Consider the following 10,128-nt stretch of genomic DNA (forward strand, 5'->3'; position numbering starts at 1 on the left):
GCCTGCTGTAGTTAAATAAAGCACTTTGCTCTTTGCCTCAACCCTGTCAGACTCTCTGTTGTTGGCCGTAGGTGGGGGAAGTTTCTCGTCTGCGAGGACTCTGAAGGGCCGGCCCTCGTGTGGCCAGAGAGAGGGGTCAGAGGTCAATGAAAGGCATTCCGCTAGTCACCTCCCACTCATTTACCATAATGCATGCCAGTGTGGCAGACGGCCTGTCTGCGACCTGCTCCGCTGAAGTTAAAGGAAAACAACCAGGCTCTTATTTTTTGTAGTTTCCATTCATGTTTTGTTTTTTTACCACGTGAAACTGATGAGATCCGAGGAGGAGGAGTCCCAACACGAGCCGTTTCCACGATCAGACAACCTCCACTCACTTAGTGTTGGTTAGTTTTAATCTCTCATTGCACAGAAATGCAGTAGATGGTTGAGTTCGGGAAGTGAAAGTGGGTGTTTTCCCCCCTTTTTTTCACTTCCAAATAAGTTTGGTATAACAGAGGGTCCTCTGTCAAACTGATCTTCTGACCGTTAGACCCGAATGAAGTAAAGAAATGAGGTTCATGTAAAATGTTCCCATAACTGACTGGAATTGTGGCCAGAATTACAAAAATAATAGACCCTGGTTGTAGATTTTCCCCTGTTCACCCCCCCCCACCTTCGAACCCCGTGTTAATGCCTGGATGGGACTATTGTGTGGTGGACTCCTGAATGTGTTGGGTGTGCTGCCATCGTGGAGGAGTGGCCTTTAACATGAGTAGCTCTTATGTCATCACTGCTGCTGCTGCTTCTTCTTCTTCCTGACAACCAGATTTCAGGGTTCAGATTACCCTGTAAACAAGCTGGAGCGGTCACCAGAGGGGTTAAGCGTTATAATTTTACAACTTATTAAAGGGTTGCTTCACCCAAAGTACAAAAACAAAATGTGTTACTTGCCACCGGTTTTTATCTTGTTATGCAGATGGAACAGCTTTGGTTTTATTTGTCCAGGTTTGGAGATATTCACCCGTCAGATTTCTGCCTCCAGCCCAAGACAACGGAGGGAAATGGGATTTAAACTGTGGTGAATGATCCGATCTGATACATTGGATCAATCACTGCTAATAGTATATTGCCCATTATTTGACCGATCCACCTTAAAAACCAGGAGGAACCGACCCTGGCCTCGAGACAGGTGAACAGATCTTAAATGTGGGAAGAAGAGAAAACTATCCACAGGTTCCCTGAGAGGAAGTACTTTAACCCTCCAGGTATTAGCCCTGTTCAAAGCGGGAATGTTGTGCCTTTATTCCAGCCCAGCCGTTGAATCGAGGGTCGGTGTCGTTGTGTCGCTCGTCCAGCCGACGGGCTATCTTGAGCTCACACACTTGGGCGGCAATATGTCGGCTCCGTTTGGTCCGGTGTAAACAAGTAAAGTTTAATTTGAGGTTGTTGCAGCTGTAATCCACAGTGTGAGGCCGATCTCAAAACTATCTGCGTTTTTTACCACGACAGGTAAATGAGAAAATATATTTTGTGGCAATTCACTTGAACCAACCCTTTAAAATTCATCGATTTGGTGCCATTTTCCTTGTAACCAGTGGTAACCCCCCCCCCCAGTGACAGGCTTTGATTTACAGGCTGTCGTATCGCACAGTTTTTGCAGCTCGCTGTAGCAGGACACGAGTCCGTGAGAAACTTACAGACCACAGCAGGGCTTTTTTTTTTTTTTTTTTCCCAGGAGAAGGCAGCGAAGTTAGCGAACGGTTCCCTTTCCCCCCGTGGCTCGGAGTGAAATGACACAGGCCCTCTTATTAAGTGGACCGGGGCTAACAGCGAGCCCCTGAATGCCGGCCAGGCCGCTCGTGCCCTTGGCGCACGGCTCACGGCTCATGGAACAAATTAGTGTTCGCTTCCCTCACCTGCTCACTGTGCTGAGAGAGAGAGAGAGAGAGAGAGCTCAACCCCCACTGTTACCTCATCTCACCCACCACCCAAAGGCCCCATGACAGGCCAGCGTGGCCCAGCTTTGCCGTCCATCAAGAGCCCTCCAATTCTCTGAGTGGTGAAAAAAAAAAAAAACGCTGCCGGGAAAAACGGGAGCCTGGGGATCGATTGGAAGCCTCGACGCGAGTGAATCAATCCCTTGGAATCTCTCCTGCTTTTTATTTCCAGGCTTTCGCCGTGATCGCATCAGAATAAAAAAAAACGTGGTTTGACTAAACTGAAACATGTGATTGACGCAACACTTTCCAGCTCCTTGTTCTGAAAATGAAAAAAAAAAAAAAATCGGAGGCACAAATCCGTCCTTGTGTTTAAAAGCTGATTTCTTGATTAAAACCGTGGGATGTTTCAGCACCTGCTTTGAGGAGGCTTTTCTGGCTAAAACATCACTTTAAAAAACAAAAGAAAAACCTTTTTAAGGAGAAACCGTTGGCCTGTTTATTCCTATGGATTTATTACCACTGTTCCAGTTGTTTGAGCCTGAACTTTTCCCCCCTTCTTTGCGGAGAAATAAACAATGTCACAGGAGCGTGTAAAGGACGCAGACGAGGCAGCGGCTTGTTGAAAACTCAGACCGGCCTGTTCAAAGTCAGACTCGTTGCGAGGGAGACGTGTGTGTGTGTGTGTGTGTGTGTGTGTGTGTGTGTGTGTGTGTGTGTGTGTGAGACTCGTTGATGAAATGGAATAATCTTGGCTGGGGTTCGGATGGAGGCTTGTAAATCAGGCCTGAATGGCCGGCTGACAGCTGGACCTCACCAGAATGAGCAGGTAGCAGTCGGCCTGATGTGCGCCACAGCTTCCCTCCCCACTTCCTCCTGTTTTGCTCTTTGGTTTATTGCGGTTTGAAGGTTTGGGTGAGAAGCTTCCAGATATTGCGAATGCAGCTGGATGTGACTTTTCAGCAGATGGCTGCTGTAGTTGCCAACATAGTGATTGGAAATTCTTCTGTAACCAAGTGTTATCTCTTGGCTTCTCTTTATGACTTTACCTCATTTTCTATTTTATTTTTAACTGTCCAGCCAAGAATTTCACTCATTTTCCCCACTTAGGTTTTGCTTTGGATGAGCTCAAAGTCTCTCAAGGTTCCTGGACACAAACAATTTGACGCTTAGCTTTGGAATGTGGACGAACCAGATGCCGTCGTGATGTTTAGAGATGTGACCGGGAAAGCGCTCCGCACTCTGAATAAGACTCGCTGTCTGTCCCAAAATCATGAAGTCTTGACAAAAATCCCTCTCGGTTTATTGTTGAATTTTACATCTTAACAATAGAAAGTCAAAACTTCTGTCACATACCTGATGTGTTTAGAGTTAGTCACTTGAACCGTCCCTCTGTGACTTATTTAACTTTAGATAGATAATAGAGCAGGTCTAGACAATACTCTTTATAATATTGATAACAGAGACTCACAAATACAATAATCCAATGTTGGGACACAATTTAGATGCTTTAGTAAATGTAGCAAGAAAAATAGTCCATTACAAAATGGATCTTATTGAGTAAAAGTCAGTATTATCAGCTTAAAGTAAAAGTAAGCACTAGGCAGAATGGCCCCTTCCAGTGTGTCATATTATTATATTATATTAGGGCTGCAACTAATGATTAAAAAAAAAATTTGGGTAATCTACCGGCCATTTTCTCAGTTAACCATTTGGCCTATAAACTGCCAGAAATCCCCTTAGAAATATTCAGAAGTTCAAGGCGACTTCTTCAAATTGCTCATGTCATCCGATCAACTGTTCAAAACCCTGAAAATCTTAAATCAATAATGTTAGAAAACAGTGTGAAAAAAGCAAATCTTCACACCTGAGACACTGGAACCAAAGATTGTTGGTATTTTTTGCTTGAAAAATGCCTCAAGTGATTGATTAACTGTCATTAATCGACCAATTGTTACATATCTACTGTTCATACAATCCATTATAATATTTCAGTTTTAATATTATTACTGAATTAATTGACCAGCAGCATTTTATGACAGAAACCGGTCTACATGGTGGTTAAAATGCATGATTTTTACAAGCTGACTTTTTTTTTGTTTTAAATGTAAAATTATTATTCAAATTATGTAAGACTGCTAACTTAGACAGATACACACCAGTACTCATGGGATGATTTTCATATGGCAGTAAAACAAATCTTTTATAGATCTTTTATCTGTTAATATGAAGCAAATCATTTTTAATGTAATGCGTTCACACAGAATTAAATGTATGTTTTCAGAATCAGATGGAGGAAAAATTACAATTAAAATGGGAAAAACAATTAAAGGAAACAGTCATATTTTCCCCCATGAGTTAACTTCAAACCTTTTTTAGCATTGTAGCAACTCCCCCAAAATACACTGTCATCTCTAGTTCTATAAACAACATTTACTGTGTTTTTGCAGTTATATTTCACCATGAAAAGACTAGACCACAGTTGTTTTTACTTTTTATAAGTAGACTCACGCGGCATCACAATTTTTAATGTGATAATAAATATTGTGATACTGAGCAAGAGCAGTGTGCTGGATGGATCCTCTTTTCTCAAGACCACGAGCAGACTGGAAAAGATTTTAATTGACACGAAGGGACATGAAGTGGTCTGGTCATTCCCAATTACAGTCATCTCCACTCGTTAGCCCTGCAGTTGCCACTGACCAAATAGGTGCTTAATGACCTATAGCTAAATGTAATTAGACCTTAATAGCTTCGAAGTAGGACCAGGCATCTAGCTTAATTTTAGGGCGACACCTAATGAGGCCAGTTGGAGATTGGGAGGAAGTAGTGCATTTGTCATATAAATAACTTTTTCTCCTGCTGATCGAGTCTACACAATGAGGGATGATTCATCTGTTTTTCATCTTACAACATGACTTATTTAGTTGTAGTTGCATAGCTATTTATTTTCATCATCAACTAAGGTGTATAAGAATTTAATGATTTGTGGTCTAAGCTCTGAAATCAGACATTTTGTAAAGCAATTTCTAAATAGGTGAGTCATTTTTTAGCCACACTAGCTAGTGTCATGGCTGCAGGGCTCTTATTGACTGGTACATAGTTGCTTTGACGGTTATATGTTTTGGTCTTACGTGAAATATCTTTGAAACTATTAAATGGATTATCATGAATTTTTCTTTTCAACATTTATTTATTTATTTATTTATTTATTTGCTAGTTGACAACATACCTCCATTCCTCAGTCTGAGCTCTGATCGGAGAGAGAGGATACGATTACCAGTATGCTAATGGCTAACTCTTTATTTTACCGTTTAGTAAATTCCACTTTCTTTCCAAGTATTCTCCGAAGAAGTTTCCTGGAAATAATTTGGTGCTAATTCCAGGTAAAATAGAGAATGATCAGTTGCTACACTTCAGTTATTTCTAAAAGCTAAGCTAGCACTGACTATTATTCAGAGGGCAGCAGGTGAGCTAACTAGCTAATGAGCTAATTGTGATATGTGTCTACAAACGAACACGCACTTCAGCATAAATGAAAAATTCATTTTCCGATAATAAACAAATGAGTAATAAATATTCACTGTTGCAGCAAAGAATGACTCAAATAGATAATAAATCTTGTAGAAAAAGACCATAAACATTTTCTCTTCCATTTCAGAGCAGGTTGTTTACTGTGATGTTGAGCTCTACAGTTAGCTGGTATGCTAAATGTAAACATGCCCAACGTCAGTGGTATGAAAAGTATCCAAAAAGTATAACTAAAGTAAAAGTAGCAATACAACTGTGTAGAAATACTCAATTACTAGTAAAAAAGAAAAAAAAAAGTCCTTGGAGGTTATTTTGAACTAGCAGGCTAGTGTTAGCATTTTCTAATTGCAGAGGCTGGATTTACTCCAGAACAGCAAGACGTACATCGGACGCACACGTGTTTCTGTTCATTCTGCTCTGGTTTTTATAAATTCAGAAATTCTGGGCTTGGATATCTGATTAAAGCATAATTCAAGCAACTGTGAGCATGTTGTCATGCTAACGTTAGCTTGACACATGCTAAATTTTATGTGTGTTTTCTGTGTTTACAGTATAATATTAAGATTACGTTCTGATGTGAGTCTGGTCAAAGAATAAGACAAATCTGAAGTGCTTGGTTTTCAACAACAACTTGGTGGCGAAACACAAACAGGGAATCTTATCATCATTATCATCATTTTTTGTACAAGCTGAGAACTGTAGATTTTGTCCCCATTGATTGTGTAACTAATGTGTTTTAGTGCATAGAAAGCGCGTTAGGAAAGACTGTTTTAATGGCATGAACTGTCTGTATGATCCTGACATGTTGTTTCTACCTTGTGTTGCAGAAATGTGAGTTCAACATGGATAACCTGAGCAAGCCAGAGCTGCTCACCCTGCTGAGTATCATGGAGGGAGAGCTGGAGGCCCGAGACCTGGTCATAGAGGCCCTGAGGGTGAGTCCAGACGACACCTACACACTCCTGAGCTCATTAGCTAAACCGGCGCCATCGCCGCCGCTGTCTGGGTTAATCGAACGCAACCTACTCGCAGCAGACTGCCTTTTGTGAAACGGCTCATGATGAGATGATTAGCTGTAATTGTGGCCCAAGAATTGAGTCGGTATCGCTTGCTCTAATGAAAGATGAATGGTCATGAATGCTTCTAAATGAGCGCGATATCGTAAGATCTGGGTCGGTGGCTTTATCCCAGGAATATGCAGAACACTTGTGTGACCGCGATGAAACGCTGTGTCCCACTGTTTCTTTCTTTCCTTTGTAATTACCCGCTGATAAGCAGCCTCTCTAATTGCCTTTGTTGGATGGGAGCTGACTGAGCGACTGGTTAGCGCTCTGTTTCCTGCCAGAAAAGGCCAGCGTGATCAAAACCTCGTGTCCAGCCAGCACCACCTGCTTAACTAGTAGTAATGAAGAGAGATGATTGAAGCTGGTTCTGGCTCCTGTTCTTACTTAGTGACTGTGGACAGCCAATGAGGAAGGTGATGCTTGGGTAAAAGGTGAAATTGTTTTGATTTGCTGGTGGAAATTATCAGAATATTAACCATCAACTGATTTGGAAGTTGTTTGATTTGCTGTTGTTTGATTAATTGTGACTTTTGAGGCAAAAATGTGAAGCTTTCTCTGGTTGCAGCCTCTCAAACGTGAGAGATTTGATGCTTTTCTTTTTCACAATGTATCACATGAAACTGAATACGTTTGTGTTTTGGGTTGTTCGTCAAAATAAAAAAGAATATGTCTCCTTTGGGTGTGGTAAATTTTAACAGGACAAGATTGTTAATCAAGAAATTAAGCGGTAGGTTAAAGCAGCTATTTTTAAGCTTTGCTAATGCTACATATAACCAGTGTTAGCATTAGCAGTTGTTTACTTAGCAGTCTAGAAGAAACGTCGGTGAGTTCAGCTACAAACTTCATCAGCTGTCTGATGTTAACTCTCGTCTCTATCACGTCTTTTCTTCTACTGACATTAGCATCAGCTAGCTTTGTGCATTTCTCTATGGACTGCTTTGTAATCAAACAACACATGGACATCTACCTTTAGACTAAGGTTTCATGAGGTGTTGAAGATTAAATCTCGGCTGCTGTTGAACTGCATTTTGTTATGTTGACATTATTTTGTCTTCCCCATTTGTATGAATGAAGGGAGGCTAAAGTATGAGTATTATAACCTTACTGAAGGTGGATTTATTGCAGGACTGTGGTATTGGACCGGATGAGACGTTACTTTTACCGAGGTGTCCCTGACCACTGAGTGTATGTATTGAGCGGCCTGTGTAATGACAGGACGATGAAGGTTGGGACGAGTTTAAAAGGATGACGAATCGATCTGTGGTCACCGAATACTGATGCTGCACAGATGATGACTCTCTCTGTTGGCGTCCTGGAGAACGGCTCTCGCCCTCGTGTTGGAGGTCGCCGGTTCTCTGCGGGGAGCGGGAATACCAAGTTATTTCCGAACAAACCTTGCAGGTCCTTCTCTCTCTCTCTCTCTCTCTCTCTCTCTCTCTCTCTCTCTAGTTCTGTATTTAGGTCGCCTCAGTTTGTCCACGCTCTACTTTAAGGCTCTGGCTCACTCATTCACCCAGTCCGGACTACTTATCTAAAATCTTATGTTTTCTTTGTTGTTGGAGTCATCCCCGTTGCTGTTGTGCTCTTTCCTGTTAATCCTGCAGATATTTAGTTGTTTTCCTGGTATTGAGCCTGTTGTGCGGCTTTACAGTCCTTGATCTTGCTGATATCGAACAGCACTTATTGACTTTCTACCTCACTCTGCTTCTCACTTGTTGCAGCCTACATCCTCCTCTTTTTTACTCTATTCAGATCCATCTTCCCTGCTTCCTCTTATCATATCTGCTCTCTCCCTTTCATTGAATTAAAGACTGTCTGTGCCCCAATGTCACCTCCTCCCTGCGCCTTTGTGTTTCTGGTGATGGTTGTTTTTCTGTTCCACCCTCACCGCCCCAAAATCACCCATGTTTTCCACTGGCATTAAAGAATCCCTGCAGGCTCCATTTCCCCCTGTGGATGGATATCCTATCCAGGTTTCAATGAAATAAGCCTCCTCTGCCCGCTGCCCTCATGGCTCTCGCAAAACACAATGAGCCTGTTTGTTCTGTTCTGCAGATAAGCCCCGTCTGAGAGCGAGCGAGACAGGCAGACAGGAGGTGGAACAGGGATTGACGAAGGGGGAGATAAACGAAAAAAGAAAAAGAAAAAAGGTGGAGACGGAGTTAAGGAAGATAGATCTGGAGGGGAGAGGCCCAGATTGTTGGTTCGAAACCAAAGCGAAGGCGATTGAGGGAGGATGAGATGCAGAGAGAGAGAGCGAGTGAAAAATGGAGGCCTGACATTGTCTCTGATAAAGCGGGACAGTGTGACAGAGAGGATTAAGCCAGCTCCCCTCATCCACTCGCTTTCCAGTTCTCTCTGCAACTCCCTCCAAATCGCCTGGAGAAAAGCATCATCTGGCCACCAGCTGCAGGGCTATCACTTTCGCCAGACAATGACCTCCCTTTTTTTTTATATATTAATATATATACATATAAAATCAAACCACAAATCAAGCTAACCAGCCTTATTAGTCAGCAGCACCTTACAGTGGCTCAGTACAGACTGTTCATACCGTCACACCCGCTTTACCCACTCCAAAAGCTTGAACTAAACTTCCATGGGCTTTGGCACGGCTGCACCGATTGTTTGTGGCGTTCGGGTGTTATTAAGAGGCTTTGGTGCCGCAGATTAATTGGCATGCGGCTAAATCTGGCTGAGCTGCCGTATCAGGTTTCATCCTGGAGAAAAGAGAAAGGAGGCCGTAAGCAGATTAGCCAAACGACAGCGATATCGCATGATTGCTGCGGCCGAACGGCTGCGCACGTCAGCCGCTCTCCTGCGCCAGGAGGGCGATTGGAGAGCGCATCTTCACCCGCCTCTCAGAGCAGGAAACAAACCGAAGCCACAGGCCTCAGGTCCATTTCTGAAATAATTTAGCTGCTTTCACTGTTTCACAAGTGGAAGACCTCGGCCGAGCGGCGGCTGAGTAGCTGCCCGAGCAGATCAGGTTGATAGCGAGAACCAAGATTAAGTCTTTGGCTGATGCCGACTGGTTTCCCCTGTAAGAAAAAGAAATAGCTTTACAAAGACACCATGTTTAAAGTCTCTCCAGTACAGGGATGTAACGACACTGAAACCACGATAAGAACGTCCACGGTCACATGTATCTCTCCACCTCCCGAGCGGCGGGTCTGAGTCTGTTCACTCCGACGGGAGAAGGATGGATATCCTTGTTAACCATTAAGCTAGTTTAATTAGCTGAAGATGCGTGGATTTATAAACACTCATTGCTTTAATGTGTTACAACCAAGCGAGCCTTGTTCTTGAGGTGGATTGGGGGCGACATCCTCATGGGCGGTGGCGGCAGCGGACGTTTGTGAATCCAGATGGGCGGTCTGCGTTTCTGCCCACCAGGCCTCCGTCCAGGCCTCATGCGGACGGAGGCCTCCTCGGGAAGTCATGTGATCTGCCATATGACTAAGAGAGCCCACGGAGCCGCTGTCGGCGTCCGGGCTCGTACATGCAACACATGCCCCGAGCCATCAGGCTTTCTCCAGCGTCACGTTATCGCCCAGCATCTAGCTATTTAAGGCATGCCCTGTTGCTGGGCTTTTCCATCTCTCTCCCTCACCCCA

General features: G+C 43.3%; 1 protein-coding gene across 1 annotated transcript in view; it reads left to right on the forward strand.

Annotated features, from left to right (window-relative positions):
* The window catches only part of cttnbp2 (cortactin binding protein 2), a gene marked incomplete at its 3' end in the record, with an annotated part of 60,091 nt that overhangs the window by 1,874 nt on the left and 48,089 nt on the right, over positions 1-10,128 (forward strand). The window contains exon 2 of the mRNA XM_023419972.2: positions 6,275-6,382. Within this exon, the coding sequence (XP_023275740.1) occupies positions 6,275-6,382 (108 nt within the window). The remainder of the gene's footprint in view (positions 1-6,274; positions 6,383-10,128) is intronic.

The sequence above is a fragment of the Seriola lalandi genome, unplaced genomic scaffold (assembly GCF_002814215.2).
Source record: "Seriola lalandi dorsalis isolate HSWRI2012SDOR001 ecotype SW California unplaced genomic scaffold, Sedor1 jcf7180002054614, whole genome shotgun sequence".
In the NCBI taxonomy this organism is placed as follows: Eukaryota; Metazoa; Chordata; class Actinopteri; order Carangiformes; family Carangidae; genus Seriola; species Seriola lalandi.